This window comes from Polyodon spathula, chromosome 10 (assembly GCF_017654505.1).
Source record: "Polyodon spathula isolate WHYD16114869_AA chromosome 10, ASM1765450v1, whole genome shotgun sequence".
In the NCBI taxonomy this organism is placed as follows: domain Eukaryota; kingdom Metazoa; phylum Chordata; class Actinopteri; order Acipenseriformes; family Polyodontidae; genus Polyodon; species Polyodon spathula.
The window spans coordinates 18,445,461-18,467,567 of NC_054543.1; the positions used below are offsets into that span (position 1 = coordinate 18,445,461).

Consider the following 22,107-nt stretch of genomic DNA (forward strand, 5'->3'; position numbering starts at 1 on the left):
ACAGGCTAAAATTCTGCCTGGTCAGGATGGTAAACGTTTTTTCAGGTCTTTATATATTTTATAAAATCCACTGCCTATCCCAGTAACTATTACAGTACATTCAGACATCTAAATGATCGATTATCTGAAACCACGAACTCCACTATATCAGTAATGAAATGCGCCACTCCTTACCTCTCCGTTTCCGCCACACCAAGCACGGCTCCGCGAAAACATCACTATGGAGTACGTATCACATTAAAAGTCTACTTTCAATGTGTCAATTTAAACATTATTCTATCCTGTCACCACAAACCTTTTTTACACTACCTTTTATATTGGGCTAAAGATGCAGTGATTTAATAACTAATACTACAAGTTATAAGGACATTTTCAATCTCGGCCAAATAACATGTAATATATAAAAAATATTATAAAATGAAAATATAAATGAATAAATAGAATGACATGTTTGGTTTTAATTTCAGATTACAATCCAAAGAAAAACTGCTTTTCATTGTGTGCTGAAAGAAGCACAGCAAATCCAGCCGTTTTCAGGTATGAGGCTTGACGAATTATTTGTAATTATTTGTTTATTTATTTTTACTATATATTAGGAATGTTTAGATTCCTGAGTGCATCCTGTTTAGATCTGTACTGCACAGTTAAGTGGCCTGACTTTGGGAAGATGCCCTATTGGGACTGTCAACATATCGATGATTATTTAATTCCCAAATAGCTTGCCAGTATCATTGAGCTGTAATAGATGCTCAGTCGAAAGTGCATCAGCCTTCATATTGATAAAGCCAGGATTCTGCGTATGTTTCAGCCAAATCACAAACATGTAAGAATGTGTCTTGCATGTTTTCACCTCGGTTTCAGCACACAGAGGTACTACTACAATTGGACTGATGGCCCTCTACAGGGGTTAGGGTTAGGTTGGTATCGCCCGACGCAACAAGATTTGCAGGACAGACGTTATACTTTGCCCGTCGGACTGGTAGTTTTTATTTATTTATTTATTTATTTATGTTCGCTCTACTGCTACAGTCTGAAGCCATGTATATCTCTCATCTGTTCCTGTTGCGTGCTCCCCTAGTGACATCACGTCAACTTCGTGCATCATTGGTGCGTTTTCTGTATTTTCCGGAATTATTGGTAGTTTTATGTCTCTCAGTGCTCTAAAATTGATCAAGGAGATTTAATTTCTTGCTCATTGTGAAAGTAAACCAAGTACGACCCTAAAGCCAAAAAATTATGTTTTATGTAAGATATGGACTTTAAACCATTCTTTCAAGATCTTGGTATTATGCTGAACCATGGACTGCCTGCCAATTGAATCAGTAAATTGTGTAAACTGAGCTTAACTCCTGTTGATGTACGTGCCTTTTCAAATTACTGAATCAGCTATGCGTTGGTAGGTGGTTTTTCCCTATGATATCCCAACATTATAAAATAGGAATTGCTAAATACTTGTTAGAGCCAGTACTCCATTATCCATTTTCTAAATTAAATTTGCATTGTGCAGAGTCTAAAATAAGAACAGGGATTTAACAGGGAACTGAAATATTACTACTTCAGTGTCGCCTCTTTTTTAGCTTTTAAAATCCTAAATATATTTTAAAATCATCTATATCGGGTCCTCCAATCCTGGTCCTGGAGGGCCAGTGACCCTCCTGGTTTTTGTTCCAACTGTACCCTAAATTACTTAATAGGATGAACCAAGTGCTTATTAGAAGCTTAATTGGTCCAATTATGTAATTAGGACTAGGAGTTAACTGTGGTAAATTAAAGACAGAGGCTTCATATACCTTCATATAAATGTTCTTATTGGATTTCTCTCCATGTCTAACATACACCCATTGTGAAGCACCTGATGGCAGATCACAGGTCAAGTGAAGGTGAAAAGTACCAGTCTTACACACTTGTTTATGATACATAACAGTTTTTTTTTTTTTTTTTTTCCCCGTAAGAAGAAACAAAAATGTGAATGGTGCACTACCAAACTGAAGTTGCTTTAATACTGGAGATTCGTAGTACACTGTATAATACCACAATTATAGTGCCAGCTTCAACCGCTCCTACCCAAAAAAACTAAATGCAGGAAAGGTTTGCCATTTACAAGATATACGCTTTGTACCTTGCTGTACAAAAGAAGGAACAAATTGCCATGGTACAATTAACCCTTTAGCCTCTGGGTGGCACACAATGATAGCTCCCGGCTCCCGTTTGAACTCCAGCACAAACCTCTGTCTTTAACACACCCCCTGTATAGTCTCCATCAATCAGTCAATCAATCAATGTATTTTGTTTTAAGTAGTGTCGAACGTAAGGGCTTAACATTAAACATAAATCCATCATAGTATTAACACATTCTTATAAACCTTACATGTTCCTTTGATTAACATTAAACTCTTAACATATCTGAGATACCCACCTGCATTTTCCTGAAGGTTTTGCAATGCATGTCATGTCACACAATAAATACTTAAGACAAATGTTTTTTTAGACAGGTATTAACTTAATGGTTTTTTTTTTTTTATTTCTTGAAATTTTTTTTTTTTTTTTTTTTTTTAAACTTAAAAAATAAATACAACTTCCAACGGGAACTGTTTAAATAAGTGGTGCACTATTCAGGCCTTGGAGGGCCGGTGTCCCTCCTGGTTTTGTTCTAACCAAACCCTAAATTGGTTAAATTGGACCACCTGAGTTTCTAATAAGGTCCATTAAAGTAATTAAGGGTGCAGTTTGAACAGGAACCTGTAGGGACACCGGTACTCCAGGACTGAGTTGTGCATCACCGGTTTAAACGATATAGAAAGCATACTGAAATGGAATGCTAAAATGGAATAAAGGAGGTTCGGGAATCGAACAATGACAGTTTATTAAGTCTACTTGCCACCTTTGAAATGCCAGCCCTCTGATCTAGCAAATACTGTTCCTTCCCAGGCTCAACTAGAGGTGCAATTGTATTCAACTACTACACACAAGCTCACTAAACTCTCCTACTTTACAGAACACACTGCCAGCCTGCGCTTCCATTATATAATACATTTCTGACTTTCCTTCCCAGCAACACGTGCTCAAACTTGTTTTATTGAAAAAATTTGGATTTGAAACAGGGGGGCTGGAACTAGGGGTGCTGGGGGTGCGGCAGCTTTGCATGGCTTCCATCATATTCAAGGGTTACAGTTTTGCTCAGTGGCTTTCAGAACCCCCATTATAAAAATTGTTCCCGCGCCACTGAATTGTTCCTTCGTTTAGTTTTTTGGGTAGAAGCGGTTGAAGCTGCACTGTAATTGTACTGTTATGCAGTATGGGGTATATCACAGAGCCACACAGAGGCTAAAGAGTTAATTGTACCCTGGCAATTTACCATGTATACCTTATAAATGAGAAACCACTCCTGCATTTAGTTTTTGGGGTAGGAGCGGTTGAAGCTGACACTGTAATTATAGTATTATACGGTGTACTGGAAACGTCCAATACCAAACAACTAGTTATTGCACTCTAAAACGCTTAACCAGTGAGTGATTCTGTACCATCTTTTCTACTCTGATCCATTGGCGCCCTTTCTCGAGTCAGTGACGACGTTGCACTCTCAAGCAGGGAGAGTTATCTCGTTGCAGAATTCTCGAGTTACCTTGCAAGTCGTATAATTTCATTCAAATTACTGTATTATTTTGGAACTGAGAGGTAGTAAGAAGACCAATGCGACTGCGCAACAGTACTCTAGTGCGCATGCGCTGTATTGATTTGTATCCGCACAGAACTGCATCTATCCTAAACCGGTGTAGCGTGAATGTACACAGAGGACGGGGTAAGCAACAGAAGAGCTTTAAATGTATAACATTAAAGTGAAAACACAAAGGTTGCAATAGAATTGTTGTAAGCGATTGCATCATTTGTGTATTGGAAAACGCATGTTTTTGCGTTTAATGGGGGAGTAGGTAATTTCTGTCATTATCCAAATACAGTTTGTATGACATTTACATACAGGCCCAAAAGCCATTCCGTCTCCATAAACTGGGAAACAAAACATTGCCGTGGTGAGCAGGCTTAGCATCTCCAAGTAGACCCATCAAGTCTTACTTTATACGATTCATTGACAAACTTCGTTTGTAAAAGAGTTAGGGCAGAAATATGTATATTTTGACGAAAACGTTTAGTTCTGCGAAACTAATATTTGTATTTCACCATGCAACTTTTAATTGTTGAGAGAACTGCACCAATGTGTAGGCTGACCAAAATAATGTTTTGTGGTGGTTTTAAATCTCTTGCATGTAATTTAATAATATTTAAAATATAGCACACTAGCGTTTGGCGTTCATCGTGGCTTGTGTATATTATTTGTACTCATTGCATGTGTCTTATTTTTTATGTTGAAAATTAAAATGTGTGACTTGTTCCGTTGACACCTGATTTACTGATCAGTCTGTGTTTCTTGTACATTTTAGCAGGTTTTAGCACAACTTGAAAGGTTATTTAGACGAACGCGGGCCTGTCCATTATGGCTCAGTTTGGGGGACAGAAGAATCCGCCGTGGGCTGCTCAGTTTGCAGCCTCTGCGGTCTCCCAGCAGGGTCAGTCTCTTGACATGAACAGCCTGCACTGTGAGTATACCACTGTGCTTTTTAATTTTTTTTTTTAAACGACATATAAAAGAAATTGAAGTTTTCAACCAGAAATATTTCTTTGACATATTTAAGAGGATTGTTGCACTATTCGTCCTTGTTGAAAACCAACTTTCTGTTGGTGCTCACTGTAAAATGTAATCTTGCATTAATTTTGCTTGAGCAGTAACGCTGGGTTGATGATGTTACTGCAAGTAATTGCTACAATAACCCGATTCTGCCTGTAATTGAAGTAGTGAATATGTTAGGTGTAACAATTCACCATGTATCGATTTAATAGCGATGCTTTGTTTATATGATATATTGTATAATAATAGAAGTATGTATAGTTTGTGTCATGATCAATGACCAAAAGCACAACATAGCTTGTAGTTCACCATGTGATTATTGAATGAAGAATGAGTGTTTTATATATTAATACATAACCTTACTAACTTGTTTAATGTTTGCCTTTTAACAAAATAGTCCATCATTAAATGACCATTTGATATTATTCTGCATCACACAAGTGCTCATCAGGACCACCTACGTGTCGTGATGTGTATTGTAAGCCCCTTTCACACAGGCACTCCTACCTGGGTAATGGCTAACTGGGTTACAATCCCTTGTAGTTTGAATCCACGTACCTGGTTCTGACCCTGGTCCCTGTGAACCACCTCAGGATGTGGGTTGAGCGAGACAAAATGCTTGACGGCTGTATGTGAGCCAACGCAATCAAACAGCCACGAAAGTTTCACTTCCACAAGGAATGTTTCTGTTTATTCTGTTTAGTCGTATTTTGGTTGTTTGAGACACAGCATCAGCCAGATTGTAGCAGGGATCTAGAAGCATTTGCTGTAATTGGAATTTGGGCCGATGGTTCAATCCAGAGGTGCTTGGATGGAAGCGTCGGTGACAAGCAGCTTCCGGGGCATTGTTTACTTGCATCTGTCACCAAGGTCAACCTTGCTTTATCAAAAGCCGTGTGAAATCACGTATACAACCCGCGTGACTCCGGGTCCTGCAGTTAGGTTCTGACCCGGGCAGATCACGCCAGTGTTAAAGGGGCTGTATTGTGACATGAGTATATCATTGCACCCTGAATAAACAGAAAATCTTTGTTAAATGCATTCCAGTAATGAATGTTACATCTCCTTGTTTTAAATTAGTTTCAGTAACAATGAGCAAGAGAGCAGATAGTAGGTGCTTGACTGAAGGTATGCTGTGTTCAATGCTGCACAAATTAATGATGCGTCTCAAAGGAATTTTGATAACAGGGATTCTGTTTACCATTGCGTGAGAGCAGATAGACTTCCCTTGAGGAATGTCCCTCCAGAACAATTTCAGTAATACTGTAGGCAGGCTCTCCACTTTGTATCGGTGCAGCCTACAGTGGCTACTATGGCAGTTGTTTCTGTTTGTCAAACCCTTGTAGTGTATGTGTTTGCCTTTGATCTATTTACACTAGTAAGTAATCATCTTTGTGTAGATTTTGTAACTGGTGTTGTTTCCTGGTAGCATTAGGGGTTCAGCAGCCCTCTCTTCTTGGAGCCTCCCCAGCAATGTACTCCCAACAGTCTGCGATGGCAGCAGCCAACCTCAACTCTCAGTCTGCTGCAGCAAACTATCAGCTGTCCCAACAAACAGCTGCCCTGCAACAGCAAGCCGCCGCTGCAGCTGCCGCGGCCCTGCAACAGGTGAGCCATTCCAAGCAAAATATTATCTTCATATCTTCCAGTATTGCAGTCACAGAACTGGGGTAACTGTTTGGAAGTGGTGTTCATTGTTTTATACATTTTGTAGTTTCTGTTTCTTTAAAGCAACATTTTAAATATTAATTTATTGTTATTGTAGAAGCTTCTTTTCTATTTTTGAATCTGGCAGAGGTATCTGTTGTCCCAGTTTTTTGTTTTTTACTGTAGAATTTAAATTCTTCTGAATGTCATTTGTTAACATTTATTCCAAACAAGTGCTCAAATGCATTAAAAAAAATGTAGTCTTATTTAAATATTTATTGACTAATTAGAAATTTAGAAATGCAAAGATGTTACCATGAACACAAGAAACAAAGCCTGAAATGTTTAGGTGTGCATGGAGTTCTGTATAGACTTGTAGAGAATATACTGAAGTCTCAAGTTTTGTATCAAAAATCTAATGGAACTGGCTTTATCATGGGCTGTTAAAACACTCAAGAACTTTAAAGATGCTTTCTAATGTAACAATGAAAACAAGACAGTTTGTGAAATTCTTGGTTGAATACTACAAGAAGTAAGTAAGAGAAGTTGGTTCTGTATAGTGATAACTGAGTCTGAAAATACTTGACTGCTAACAGCTTCTGGAGTAGAGCAACCACCATGACACTAACAGGGTCATACCCCATGTCTCAACCAATCCTGGAGTTGTATTAGCAGCTGATACCAGCTTGTGTAAACCAAATGAGGAATGGTTGAGGAAAAATGTCAAGAGAACTATATACACTGAGTTTGGTGAGGAAGTGTGCAAGTTTAACTGTTCAACAATATATAGTTGTGTGCCTAAACTATGCAGACAAACTGATAGAATTCTTCATAACTGTTCTTCTCAATTATACTTATACTGAATTTGAGAACACTTGTTTGGAATAAGTGATACAAATTATTTTACAATATGATTAATAAATAAATATGCATAATTTTAACCCTTTCAAGTCCTATGTCAGACCAGGTCCGACATTACAATTTTCCCTTTCCAGTCCAATGTTGGACCCTGTATGACAAAAAGACGTAAAGCACAAGTTTCTAGTTCGTTTTTTCTCTGGAAAAAGCAGAGAAAACCTTTCAATGGCCGAGTGAGACCGATAGGAGCCGAATGAAACCGAAAACAAAGGGCGTATCTCATAGCCTCATGCACTACAGAGATAACACGGACATAATGGAAATAGCTGCTTCTGCATCCAGTGCTCGGAGAATATCAGACATTTACAGAACTTTTATTTGAGGTTATAGGAATAAAATAATGACTAGAATCACATTATTGAGGAGTTTGGTGATCAAACGAGTGATCAGGAGTGGATTTTTATCAGTATGCAGGTCTGTAAAGAGGTATGTGAAAAATACTGCGAACAAGGGGTGGGGCATGGCTGGAGATACAGTACTGAGTGTCCTTTTGCGATTCAGTGCCTTTTAAACCTGCTTTACCTTAAATATATTTTACAGTGCGTGTGAAAATAAATTGGACCCGATGCACCTGACAAGCACAGAATAAGTGGACTGCAAAGGGTTAAAGTGTACAGTAGGTGCAACTTTATTGGGAGGCCTCAGGAGAGAGAAATATCCCGAATAAGCGGCTGTCCCAATTAAACCAGAAGCAGTCGAGGCGACCGTAGTCACTTTTTTTAAATTCTTAATGAAAAGAAAAATAATGAAATCATATCCCGTTATGATTAAATGTTAAATACATCATTTAAAATACGAGTTAATGTTTTTTTTTTATTCATAATCAAAATGAGTCGCTGTTATTTTATTTCTACATGAAATGAAAAAGAATGAAATCGCATTTTTATCACAAGGCGAGGCACCAGCGATGTTGACACAGCCTGTCTTTGCAACAGCAGCCTGAGAAACCACAGGAGACTCCTCCTCCTCAACGTGGTTTACGCAAGTCACAGCGTAATCACATACTCCCTGCACTCTGCTAGGTGACCTGTCTTCAATCTTCGTTCATCATTTGAAAATACTGTATCCTGATTAACCGCAGTGACATCCTAATTAAATGACATAAATAGCATTGGGAAAAACAGACTCCCAGAGTTGTCCCATTTAAGCAGAAATCCCGATTTGAGTATCCCAATTAGGCGGCAGCGACTGTACCTGGAAAGTTTATTATTTAACTGTAAACATATTTTAAAATTAAGAGGTGCAAACATTATATTGATGCTTGCTGTTTTACAGTTGAATCCATGTATTTGTTTTTTGCAGCAGTATCAGCAGCAGCAGCAGCAGCAGCAGCAGCAGCCTCAGCAGACCATGTACAGCGTCCAACAGCAGGTATGTCGAACACCTCAAGGCCTTTTGAAGGTTTGTATAATGTTGTCTTCATGTGAATTGTAAGTTATTTTGGGTAGCTTCAAATTATGTAAAATGTATTGTATATACAATTTGAAATTTCATGATCCCTTGTTATTTTGCTGTATGGTCTTGATTTTGTCCAGATCCCTTATGCACTATACATGTACTATGAACATGGCCTAACTGAATTAACTAAATACTGCATACTGTTTTTTAATGATTGTATTTTTTATTTAGTTACAGCCGCCCCATCAAGCCTTGCATTCACAGGTAATGTTTTACTCCCGAGTTCCTCTTTTTTTTTTAATACATTATTATTGTAATGATTTTTTTTTTTTTTAGAAATAACCTGAAATGCAGTAGTTTAGTTTAATACCACGGTCAGAAACTTACACTTGTCATGCAACCATTCGTGGCTTAAAGAGCTCCCTCTGCTTAGGTATATTATTAAAATGACCAGGTGCCAGGATTATTGGCAATCAGAGTCATATGCTTGTTTATCTGGAGTTGTACATCCAGTTATAGAGGAGAAACCATCTGTTAACAGGAGCCTGATCATAGAAAAATGTACTTATTTGAGTGTAGTTCTAGGTTTTCAGGACTAGTGGGGATTTCTAGCCCTTACTTAACATGTGTTTTGCAAGGCTGATATGGTCAGAATATGTATACTGCATTCTACCATATTTCAGCAGTTAAAGAAGACAGAAGTTTCTTCTGTTCTGAAGTAATTCTTAGTAAAGTATGAATTGCCCAGAATAACACTGCAAGTTATACTACGTGCAAATTCTGTGGTATTGTCTAAAGCAGGGGTTCTCAACCGGGGGTCCGTGGCCCTGTAGGAGGCTTCGAGTTAGGTTTCAAGGGGTCCTCCGAAAATAAACCAGAGAGTTTGTTATTTTCCCATCAGAAATGAACGCGTTCTCAGGTTACGTAACACATTCTGGGGTTGCATATGGTGTAATAGAGCTTTTTCAGCGGGAGCACGACAGATTACAAAGCAGGGGGATAATCACTGGAAACACACAGAATAAATACCAGATGTGGATACATTTTTAATTCGACTAACGGCATCAAAACCACAAAATTAACAGAATGATTATGCAGAACTTCAACAAATTCAACCGTAAGGGCTGAAGAACAGCGAGGAGGAGGTGGTGGTGTGAGTAAAAAACATAAAGCCGATATTAACCCTGCAAAATAAAGAAATGAAGACAGCTACTTGAATTAGTTTTGTTTATATTGGAAGTGGAGAGATACCTTGACCTCAGTGTGTAATTTGTGCATAAATACTGTCCAATGAATGTTTGAAACCCTTCAAATTACAAAGATATTTACTTACCAAGCATGAAATATATAAAAACAAGCAACATTCTTTTTTTGAGCGAAAGGCTAAGGAACTGCTTGGTACTACAGCTGTAATGAAATTATAAAAAGCTTGTAGTGTCATCATATATAGTGATGCATAAAATTGCTAAACCAAAAAAATCACATGCGACTGCTGAGGAATTGATAATGCAGTGTGCCATTGAAATTGTAAAGGAAATGTTTGGAGAGCAGAAAGCAAAGGAACTGTCAAAAATACCAATGTGAAATGCCAGTCAAACGATAGATCGCTTTTATGTCAGAAGACAGTTTTCGCAGTGATTTGAACATTGGTGTAATCAAACTGTAACTGGTAGCGCGTTGGTCTGGTCTACTCAACAAGTTTAATACTTACTTTCCTGAACTCATCACGGAACAAGCCGTTTAAACCCCATTAGTGTGAATATTGAAGCTAAACTGTCACACTGTCCCATCAAATCTGTTAGAAGAGCTCATTGACACTTCATCAGACATCTCCCTCCGAGTTAAGTTTAGGAAATTCTGAAGACTTGTTTCACAATAAAAATTCTCTTGCCTTTTCAAAGTATTGAGTAGGTTGTGTAAATCAAAGGAAAAAAAAATCCATATCAAAATGCATCAAGATTTCAGGTTGTAACACAACAAACTGAAAACGTCTGAGGGGGGGTGAATAATTACTATAGGCACTATATATATATATATATATATATATATATATATATATATATATATATATATATATATATATATATACACACACACATACAGTAGCTTGCAAAAGTATTCAGACCCCTGACCAATTCTCTCATATTACTGAATTACAAATGGTACATTGAAATTTCGTTCCGTTTGATATTGTATTTTAAAACACTTAAACTCAAAATTATTGTAAGGTAACATTGGTTTTATGAACCATTAACATTGCTGTCACATTTTCTGGATAAAAACCCCACTGTTGAAGGATCACTGGTAAGGCTGTGAATCTAAAGGAAAATGAAGACCAGAGAGCATTCTACAGAAGTTAGAGATAAAATAATACAAATGCATAGATTAGGGAAAGGGTACAAAATAATATCCCAGGGAGCACAGTTGGATCAATAATCAGGAAGTGGAAGCTGCATCACAGCACTCAGGCACTGCCAAGAAAAGGCCGTCCCTCAAAACTCTGCGCTCAAACAAGAAGGAGACTTGTGAGAGAAAACAGAGAGAGGCCAACAATCACTCTGAATGAGCTACAGAGTTCAGTGGTTGGGAGTGGAGGTGCACCAGTCATCCATATCAGGAGCTCTGCATAACACTGGCCTGTGGCGCAAACCTAACACTGCCCATGCCTCAAGATATCATCCCTACAGTGAAGTATGGTGGTGGCAGCATCATGCTGTGGAGATGCTTCTCATCAGCAGGGACTGGGCATCTTGTTACAGTTGAAGGAAGAATGGATGGAGCAAAATACAGGTAAATACTGCAAGAGAATCTGCTTTAGTCCGCTAAAAAACTGACGCTTGGGAGGAAATTCACCTTTCAGCAGGACAGTGATCCCGAGCACAAGGCCAAAGCAACATTGGAGTGGCTCAAGAACAAAAAAGGTGAATGTCCTACAGTGGCCCAGTCAAAGTCCTGATCTCAATCCCATTGAGAATCTGTGGCACTGTTTGAAAATTGCGGTCCATAAGCATCGTCCAACCAACCTGAACAACCTGGAGCAAATCTGCCAAGAAGAATGGGCCAAAATCACTCAGACACTGCATGCAAAGCTGGTGCATACTTACCCCAAAAGACTTAAAGCTGTTATTGCAGCGAAAGGTGGCTCTACCATATATTAATGTGTGGGGGTTGAATACTTATGCAAGCAAGATATTTCAGTTTTTTATTTTTCTTGAAAATATTTCCCAACATAAAACCAATGTCGCCTTACAATAACTGATTTTGAGTAAGTGTTTTAAAATAAAATATCGCACAGAACGAAATTTCAATGTACAATTTGTAATTCAGTAATATGAGAGAATTGGTCAGGGGTCTGAATACTTTTGCAAGGCACTGTATGTATATATGTGTGTGTGTGTGTGTATGTGTATATATATATATATATATATATATATATATATATATATATATATATATATATATATATATACTCCCATTGCATAGCAGTTTGATCCATTCTTGGTTTTAGTAGTATATGTTTAAGAGAAACTTGAACTTGTTCACACAGGCTAATCAAGTTTGTTGTAAAATCTAGAATGGGTAAACCTGCTTTGTAATAGGAGTTATTTCCATCTTGTGTGTCTTATATATAAAATAATTAGTATGGTGGGCTGTGGGGCTCGGATGCAAAAAGGTTGAGGATCCCTGGTCTAAAAAGGTACTGTACATAATAGCTATAATGTATAACAAATATTTGTTTTGAATAGCTTCATATTCAAATATTAAACCTATAGCGTACTTTTGATTTGACAGTGTTATGAAACATCTTGTTCTCGGATTGCTCTTTTTTTTTCTATGCTTGTACTGTGTATTCAGAAATGTCTAACTGGCTGGCTCAAAATTTTGCAGCCATCTGTCGCCTTGCCTACCAGCCTCAGCATGACTAACCCCCAGCAAACGGCCCAGATCACAGTCTCCTACCCAACACCAAGGTCAAGCCAGCAGCAAGCCCAGCCACAAAAACAGCGAGTGTTTACTGGGGTGGTTACCAAGCTGCACGACACATTTGGATTTGTAGATGAAGATGTCTTCTTCCAGATAAGGTTTGTTTAACCCATTTTGGCCCAATGTGAAAACAAAGGGGTAATCCCAACTTGCCAAGGTTTTATTCCAGAATGTAAAGTTAAAGTAAATGTAATACAAATTGTCTCTGAATCTGAGAGAATAACATTTTGGTACCTTTTTTAAAAACCTTTGTTTTTTTTTAACCTGGTGCAGAAGTGTGATTTCTAGTTTATCGGAAGATGGGCATTATCAAAAATTCTAAGATTTTTAGGAAAGGTTTCTGCTTTAGGGTAAAACTAAGTGTTGACTCTCAATTGCATTCAAAAATTAAATCAAAAATTGCAATTTATATAATTGATTCCCTTGTTTTTTTCTAGTGCCGTTAAAGGCAAGACACCACAAGTAGGAGACCGGGTACTGGTAGAAGCTGCATATAACCCGAATATGCCGTTCAAATGGAATGCACAGAGGATACAGACCCTGCCTCATATGTCTCCACAAATGGCAAGTATAATTTCTGGTGTCGTCAACTTTTTTCTAATCTTTGGTAGTGTCGTGGATAATCGCTATTTTTTGTTGTTGTTTTTCCAGTCGTTACAATATATTCTATTTACAGAACCAGCCACAAGGTCCGCCTCTGCTTAAGGCCAACCCTGCTATGATGCAGTCCCTTCCTCCACCGCCTTCCTTCAGCCTCCAGGCCCAGGCTCCACCCCCCTGTCTATTACAGGCTCAGTTATCAGCTGTTTCACTGGCCCCTCTGCTGCAGAACCCACCACAGCCTCTTCTGCCCCAGCCACCTCAGAAAGGTAAGGATCATCTCTTCACTTGATCTTGACCCAATATTGTTTCACTGCCACTCTGTTTTAACCATGTGATAAGCCCAGTGGTAAACCAAAATGTATCAATTTTCTAAAAACTCCAAAAGACTTGGGGTAGAGCATTTAATTCCCTATTAACCATCACAATCAAACCTGTTGTTCACTAAATAGCTTGGTAATCCTGGAATACATTTTCCAATTTGATATTAATAAGCAGAAGTACCAATGCAGAACAACTGGAAAGTATGGTGCAACATTGTCAGACTTGCCAATCACACTTTCAGAAACCCAGTTTTGTGTTAATTTGAAGAACAAACCTCCTACCGAACTGTTCTGCAGTGGTAGTAAATGTATGAAATAAGGTACTGCACTTGAGAGAAGTCTTACACATCAGTATTCTGGCAGTTTTTTAAAGAGGGGGTGATATGTACTCCAGAATAAATTCATTCTTGGTAAGGAAGTGGGGTTGCAAATGTCCCAGGCCCAGTCACCCCAAACTAGATGGGCCAGATATAAATGCATACATGTGCTAGGGTTGGAACAATAATCGATTGTGATTATCGATAATGTAATGCAATAAAATTTCATTATCGTCGAAAGTTCGAAAAGCAAAGACTCAAGTTAAAGAAATATGAAAGCTGAAAGAACGTTTCCAGTTTTTATTCATCACACAGAAGAGCAAGAGCAGGTAAGTTCTGCTATTCTAATAGTCTTTACGTTGCTTTAGTCTTTTCAGCTGTTTGTAATAGTCTTTGTTTCTCTCATGAGGATTTTGCAGGTAAGTAATTTTTTTTTCCCGTTTAGGATTTGGCGGTTCCTGCTGCTGATTCTGGTATTGCGTCTCGCCGTGCTTTTCTAGCAGTCGCAATAAAAATTTCCTTTTAAAGTCTTGTATGTGGAGTCTTTTTGTTTCTTTCTTTTACACACTGTCCGTGATTTTTTTATTTTGTCGGCATGAGAAGAGAAGATAAAATAAACGTTATGTTTGGTGTGGTCACACAGACTACTTAATATAAAATCCACTGGATTACAGAGTGTCCCTCTAATCTTAACGCATTTTAAGAAGTAAGCCGGTTTGGACACAGTCACAGGTAATTTGTACTTGCAGTGTCCTTCAGTTATTTCAGGTTCTGAAGAGGGTTTGTTTATTTTCCTCTTGTGTTAGACTGCCAAGTAGAAATTACCTTACACAGCTTTGTATTTTCTTTGGTTTCTGAATTAGATATCAGTATCCACACAAGGTTCAGCACGCAGCTTTACCAATGCAGCAAGTCTCCGTAGACACATTAGCGTAACTTCTTTACTCCTCTCATACACCTCACACGCTGACTGTCCTTCACTTTTTACAACTGGCTTTTCCCTCTTGGAAACCAGCTGACTCAAATGACTCATGGGAAGTGTAGTCTAGTCAGTGCTACTTGTATTCAGTAGACGTAAAGTGTATTTACATTTTTAAACTTATAAACCATAGTGTTTTACGTTGATATTTCAGTGTACGTATTACTAACACGTCACAGAAAAACTAACCACTAGGTTTTTAGAAAATAAAACCTTTTAAAACAGACATGACAAATGCATTTTTTAATATCGCTAGGGTAAAAGTATTAGAAACCCCCACTGTTTCTATAGGCATGCCCCCTATGCTAACTGCCTATTTGACACAGTCTAATATACATTAAATTCTCAGTGTAAAAAAAACCCAAACCTTATGGTAGGCATTTTATTTAGAATTTGTATAAACTGGAAAGCATTTTTTTGAAACACTTTTTTAATCAGTAGCCTATATTTTGAAAGCTGAAAAGCTCAAACAAATTTGTTTTCTTGTTATTGTTTCCTAACTTTTATTAAAAGTGCATGTCTTTGAAAACTATCTAGTTTAATTTCTTCTACTCTGCGACTAGTAGAAGCAGTTTTCATGTTGCTCAAGTGTGTGTATGTATATAGCTTTAAATTTGATCAATTCCAAGACATTATATTTATTCGGCGGATAACATTGTCGTAATAATTTACAGCCGATAATCGATAACAAAATGTAAATATTTTCCAACCCCAACGTGTAGCCAGCAAGGTAGGGCACCTATCGTGGAAAGTATATGTCTGTCATATTAAGAGTATATTAGTATCTGTTGCAGTAGAAGAAGCATAATATATCTAACTTGTGTGTAACTCCAGTGTGCTTTTTCTAGATTGTGTCTTTTCAGGAGGCCTGCTCCAGCCTCCTGTGCGAATGATGCCTCAGCCCCAGCCAGCACGGAGGTTAGACCCAGTACCAAGGTTTCCAGTACGAAATGATAGAGTCGATCTAATGGTCAACAGGAAGGACGACAGAAGGTGTGTGTGTGTGTGTGGCAATGTAGTGTTCAGATGAAAACATTTTTATGCATTTAGAGTAGCACAAAGTCTGTTATATTCTTCTTCTAATAGCAAGGACACCATTTTTGAACACAGACATATCCGAATCTCTCCTAGTCATCATCCTCTGAGTTGGAGGAGGCCTCTTTTATTGCTTGACCATTTCCCCAACAATGACTTCCGCTTTGAAAATGGCTGCCTGTATGTCCTGGGTGATTCAAGATCAGGCAGTAAAGTTTTTGTTCGTCTTTTCGGGCAGCCAGTCACGTTCCTGTTTGTGTACTTGGGCAGTCACGTCTTGTTGGTGATTTTATTACACGCATTAATATACTCAAGTTTGACATAGGCCAGTTTTAGGAATAAAAAGTTAGATTAAAATCTTTTCATCCACTTCATGCTTGGTAACAGGATTCAATACTAATGTCTACAATTGTGTAGTTGATAAATATTTGTTTAAACTAGATACTGTACAACCTTAGTACTTAGACATGATTAGAATGTTACACAAGTTCCATGGAATGACCCAGCAGTCTCGTGTAATTTCCAGCATGTTCTCCGATACTCTATCTTCCCCTGTTCAGAAGTTCTGTTGACTGCAATAACTTCAGCTTGTTTGCAGGGAATGTTAATCTGCATGCAGTGTTGGAATCTGTTATTTTTTTCTCTGCTGTTAGCCGTGAGCGGGAGCGGGAGAGGAGGAGGTCCCGGGAGCGCTCTCCCCAGCGGAAACGCTCTCGAGACAGGTCCCCCCGCAGAGAGAGATCCCCCAGGAGAGCTCGTAGAATCGTCCCTCGATACACCGTACAGTTCTCAAAATTCTCCCTGGACTGGTGAGCAATAATTGGATGCTTTTTTAAAATGTGTATAAATAAAATAAATAAACACAGGGCCTTAGGGCCTTGTTCATAAATTAAGTTTTAGCAACTTGCTAAATTCTTATCAACTTCCAAATAGTTTGGTTATATTTGTTAGCAACTAGATTATCAAACTAATAATAATAATGTTAAAGCACATGCTAAGTTTTCTGATTGAGGTTCATGGTCTTTCAGGTTTAGGTGCAAATAAGCAGATTTAATTCATCCTTGTAAACTGACACATTTATTTATTTATTTTATTTATTATTTTTTGGGGGCCAATAGATATTATTAATAGGTTTGTTAATATGTCTCGGGTGGGAATGTGCTAGCAAATGTGAAAATGAAAGCAGTATTTATTTGGTTACCTGTAAGTCATATGAAATTACAAACGCCCTAAAGAGATGCCCCTTTTTTCACAATTATGAACAGTACAGTGGACTATATTAGTTAGATTTTTAACTGTGCTAACTATATATAATGTACAGTAGCTCTCAAAATAATTCACCCTCTTGGACTTTTCCAGATTTTATTGTGTTACAACATGGAATCAAAATGGATTTAATTAGGAGTTTTTGCCACTGATCAAAACAACAAAAGTCCATAATGTCAAAGTGAAAAATAAAATCTACGAATTGTTCTAAATTAATTACAAATACAAAACAGAAAATAATTGATTGCATAAGTATTCACCCCCTTGAGTCAATATTTGGTAGAGGCACCTTTGGTAGCAATTACAGCCATGAGCCATTTCCACATATTTTCAAACAGATTGAGGTCCAAGCTTTGACTGGGCCACTCCAGGACATTGACCTTTTTGTTTTTAAGCTACTCCAGTGTGGCTTTGGCCGTCTGTTTAGGGTCATTGTCCTGCTGGAAAATGAATCTTCTCTTCAAATCCCAGGTCTCTTGCAGACTTCAGCAGGTTTTCCTCCAGGATTTCTCTGTACTTTGCTGCATCCATTTTGCCCTCTGTCTTCACAAGCTTTCCAGGCCCTGATGCAGAGAAGCATCCCCATAGCATGATGCAGCCACCACCATGCTTTACAGTAGGGATGGTGGTCTCAGGATGATGTGTGGTGTTAGGCTTGCATCAAACATAGTGCTTAGCGTTGAGGCCAAAAAACTCTATTTTGGAGTCGTCAGACCATAGAATCTTCTTTCACTTGGTCTCAGAGTCTTCCACATGCCTTCTGGCAAACTCTAGCCAAGATTAGATGTGAGGTTTTTCTTTTTTTTTTTTTCAACAATGGCTTTTTTTTTTTTTTTTGCCACTCTTCCATAAAGGCCAGTTTTGTGAAGCACACGGGCTATTGTTGCCGTATGCACAGTGTCTCCCAGCTCAGCCGTGAAAGACTGTAACTCCTTTAGAGTTGCCATAGGCCTCTTGGTGGCCTCCCTGACTAGTGCCCTTCTCTCTGGATACTATATACAGTTTTTGAGGACGGCCTGTTGTAGACAGATTCACAGCTGTGCCATATTCTCTCCATTTCTTAATAATGGACTTTACTGTGCTCCAGGGGATATTCAGTGCCTTGTAAATGTTCTTATATCCTACCCCTGATTGGTGCTTTTAAAGAACCTTGTTCTGGATTTGCTTTGAATGTTCTTTTGTCTTCATGATGTAGTTTTTGTTAGGAAACGTACTAACAAACTCTAGGACCTCCCAGAGACAGGTGTATTTAACCTGGAATCAAGTGAAACCCCTTAATTGCACACTGGACTCCATTCAACTAATTATGTGACTTCTAAAGACAATTGGTTGCAGCAGAGCTTATTTAGTTGTGTCATAGCAAAGGGGGGTGAATACTTATGCAATCAATTATTTTCTGTTTTATATTTGTAATTAATTTAGAACAATTTGTAGATTTTAATTTTTCACTTTGACATGATGGACTTTTTTTGTGTTGATCAGTGGCAAAAATTCCATGTTAATTCCATGTTGTAACACAATAAAATGTGGAAAAGTCCAAGGGGGGGTGAATACTTTTGAGAGCCAATATAATATATATATATATATAATATATATATATATATATATATATATATATAATATATATATAAATGTATATGTGTGTGTGTGTGTGTGTGTATGTATATGTAAATAAATAAAGGATGTATGATCTACTTTTCATTTTACAGCTTTAATTGTGACATGATGGAGCTCAGAAGGCGTTACCAGAATCTCTACATCCCTAGTGATTTTTTTGACGCTGAGTTCACTTGGGTAGATGCTTTCCCTGTATCTCGACCCTTTCAGTTTGGAAACTACTGCAATTTCCATATAATGCACAGAGAGGTAGATTCATTGGTAAAGAACACATCTGTTCTGGACCCTCCAGATGCAAACCACTTGTATAGTGCAAAGGTAAGCTATTGTGTCTCTTGTATTAATTCAGCAAACATGTAGTTGATATATCTTGTTAAACTTCAATTAAAATGAACTATTTTAAAGATTAACAGATTTAATTCTTTATTCATACTTCATTGATAGACTAGTGACTTAAAGGTCTCTTCCTCATTTCTGGGACATGGCTATGATTCTCTATCACATTCTGATTTTGACAACATCTGATTTTAACTTAACTTATGTAGCCCATGTATGTATGTATGTGACGATAGTGTAGACATATATAATATATATATATATATATATATATATATGATTATATATCACACACATAATAGATATATATATGTGTTACGTGTTATATGTGTAGGTATAATATATGTAAATCTAGCTTAGTTAATGTATCTATGTGTATGTGTTACGGTTTATGTGTAAAAGCTGTAAATCTATAGCTTAACCAGTAAATGTGTAGATTTACCAGCTCAGTGGTCAATTTATAAAATAACTGAGGAGATGGTAATCATAATGCTACAGCATTCGAGGTGAATTCGGACATAAAGTAACATCAGGGAGCTTAATGGCAAAAAAAAAAAAAAAAAATTGTAAATCTGTTACGTACTTTGGGTAAATTAACTAATTTTGTTATTTATTTTTTTGTAAACTCTAGCCTTAGGATTTTTTTGGGAGTTATTTGATTAATCTTTCTAAACTTTATTGCATCCCTCTTGCAATATAATAATAATAATAATGTATTTAGCAGAGACCATGTAATAATGTTTTGTCCTCTGTACAGATATGATTAGAGACAGATTTCTAGTTTTATTTCTTACAATTTTATCCCCCTTGTCTTTCACTGTATGTAAAAAATGCACACATTAGGTATGGTAATAAACATCTCTTAAGCTAAACTCAAGCCTCTGTGATTTTAGTATTATTTAGTTGAACTCATCTAGAAAAAAGCATAACCTAAGTGCACGCAGGTTTTGCATTTCAGTGAGAAGTGAACGGTGTGCTGTGTCATTTTGCTAGCAAAACGTTGTTTTGTATTGTGAATTGTTGCCAGATTGATCGTGGATGTAAGTAAAAGAGAGTTTACTACCATCTCCTTGGTTGTTTTATACATTGACTGCTGAGCTGGCAAATCTACACATATACCGGTTAATCTATAGATTTACCAATTTGACACATGAACTGTAATTATATATTACTAATTCAGTGCAGCAACAAGAAATGGGAAAAAACGATATATAATCAGTTTTTTCTATTTCTTTTGAATTAACCAACATGCAGAACAATGCTTTTGTTTGCTAGTTTTGAAACATTCACAGATTCTGTTCAGCAATAATCCTAGAAGGTGGTCCACAATTAGCCCTAATCGGGGTCTATGAAACTGTTTGCATTTAATTTCTTAAAACGATATTGCAGCCTGGTAAATCTGGCTTCTTGTGTTTCATGGCTTCGGCCTGCCCTGTTTTATTGAGTTAGCCTTCTGACGGCAATAGCATCTGTTGTAACCCCAGGTAATGCTTCTGGCAAACCCCAGTTTGGAAGAGCTCTACCACAAGTCGTGTGCTCTTGCTGATGATCCTCAGGAGCTTCGTGAGGCATTCCAGCATCCTGCTAGACTAATCAAGGTACAGTACAATTATATAATACTGGAAAACTAGCATTTTGGAAGCTGTCTGTGAAGTGATCAAGACTTTAATGGCAGTTTATATTTTAGTCAATTCCTCCATTGCTGTCTGTACAAGGAAGTGCTGCATTACTGGGACTGCTCATCATGAAAACTCATTTTGGTGTTACAAACATTGCATTCTGTGTGTGTTTGTGTGTGTGTGTGTGTGTGTATATATATATATATATATATATATATATATATATATATATATATATATATATATTTACTTATACATTATACATTTTAAAAAGTTTGTGCTGGGACAAAATATATGTATTTTTTTACATGTATTCGGATACAATAATCAGGTTAGCTAGAAATGACAAATACATTGCACTTATTTACCACCTCACCATGCGTGACAGTTTAAAAACTGGCAAATGAAAAGGAGCTATGTGTGATCTATAAGATTTAATAAACAGTGCCGATAGAAAGTCTACACCCACTTGAATTTTTTTTTCACATTTTGTTCTGCAAGTGTTAAGAGTTTCATGCATTTAAAGGAGGATTTTTTTTCCACTTATCTACACACCATACGCCACATAAGGGTAAAGTTTTTATTGAGAAAAAAAACTGTGTATAAAAAATACAAAACTGAAAGATCATAATTGGATGTCTCCACCCCCCTGAGTTAATACTTTGTGGAAGCACCTTTGACAGCAATTATAGCTGTGAGTCTGTTGGGATAGGTCTCTACCAACTTTGCACACCTAGATTTGGCAATATTTGACCATTCTTCTTTACAAAACTGTTCAAGCTCTGTCAAGTTCATTGGGAAGCGTTGATAGACAGCAATCTTCAAGTCATGCCACAAATTTGATTGGATTTAGGTTGGGGCTCTGACTGGGCCACTCAAGGACTCTTATTTTTTTTGTTCCTTAGCCACTTCAGTGTAGCTTTGGCTGTGTGCTTTGGGTTGTTGTCATGCTGAAAGGTGAACTTCCATCCCAGTTTCAGCTTTCTTGCAGAGGGCAGCAGTTTTTCCTCAAGGACTGCTTTGTACTTTGCTCCATTCATTTTCCCTTCTATCGTGTCAAGTGCCCCAGTCCCTGCCGATGAGAAACATCCCTCATAACATGATGCTGCCAGCAGCATGCTTCACAGTAGGGATGGTGTTCTTTGGGTGATGCGTGGTGTTGCGTTTGCACCAAACATAACGCTCTGCGTTTAGGCCAAAAAGTTCCATAGGTTTCGTCAGACCACAAAACTTTTTACCACATAGCTACAGAATTTCTTGAGCGACAGCTTTCTTCTTGCCACTCTACCATACAGGCCAAATTTATAGAGTGCTTGGGATATTGTTGTCACATGCACACTTTGACCAGTCTTTGCCATAAAAGCCTGTAGCTCTTGCAAAGTTCTCA

General features: G+C 37.6%; 1 protein-coding gene across 6 annotated transcripts in view; it reads left to right on the forward strand.

The window, feature by feature from the left end:
• The first annotated feature begins 3,703 nt into the window (after nucleotides 1-3,703).
• The window catches only part of LOC121321889 (cell division cycle and apoptosis regulator protein 1-like), a 34,810-nt gene continuing 16,406 nt past the window's right edge, over nucleotides 3,704-22,107 (forward strand). Inside the window, exons 1-12 of one of the 6 annotated variants that reach the window (XM_041261224.1) lie at nucleotides 3,704-3,799; nucleotides 4,437-4,592; nucleotides 6,111-6,289; nucleotides 8,549-8,647; nucleotides 8,876-8,908; nucleotides 12,533-12,726; nucleotides 13,066-13,192; nucleotides 13,305-13,497; nucleotides 15,696-15,840; nucleotides 16,536-16,691; nucleotides 18,858-19,083; nucleotides 20,586-20,699. In XM_041261224.1, coding sequence (XP_041117158.1) covers nucleotides 4,490-4,592; nucleotides 6,111-6,289; nucleotides 8,549-8,647; nucleotides 8,876-8,908; nucleotides 12,533-12,726; nucleotides 13,066-13,192; nucleotides 13,305-13,497; nucleotides 15,696-15,840; nucleotides 16,536-16,691; nucleotides 18,858-19,083; nucleotides 20,586-20,699 — 1,569 coding nt within the window. In that variant the 5' untranslated portion in view covers nucleotides 3,704-3,799; nucleotides 4,437-4,489. The remainder of the gene's footprint in view (nucleotides 3,800-4,436; nucleotides 4,593-6,110; nucleotides 6,290-8,548; nucleotides 8,648-8,875; nucleotides 8,909-12,532; nucleotides 12,727-13,065; nucleotides 13,193-13,304; nucleotides 13,498-15,695; nucleotides 15,841-16,535; nucleotides 16,692-18,857; nucleotides 19,084-20,585; nucleotides 20,700-22,107) is intronic. The other 5 variants (XM_041261228.1, XM_041261226.1, XM_041261230.1 and 2 more) reach the window with 5 other exon arrangements.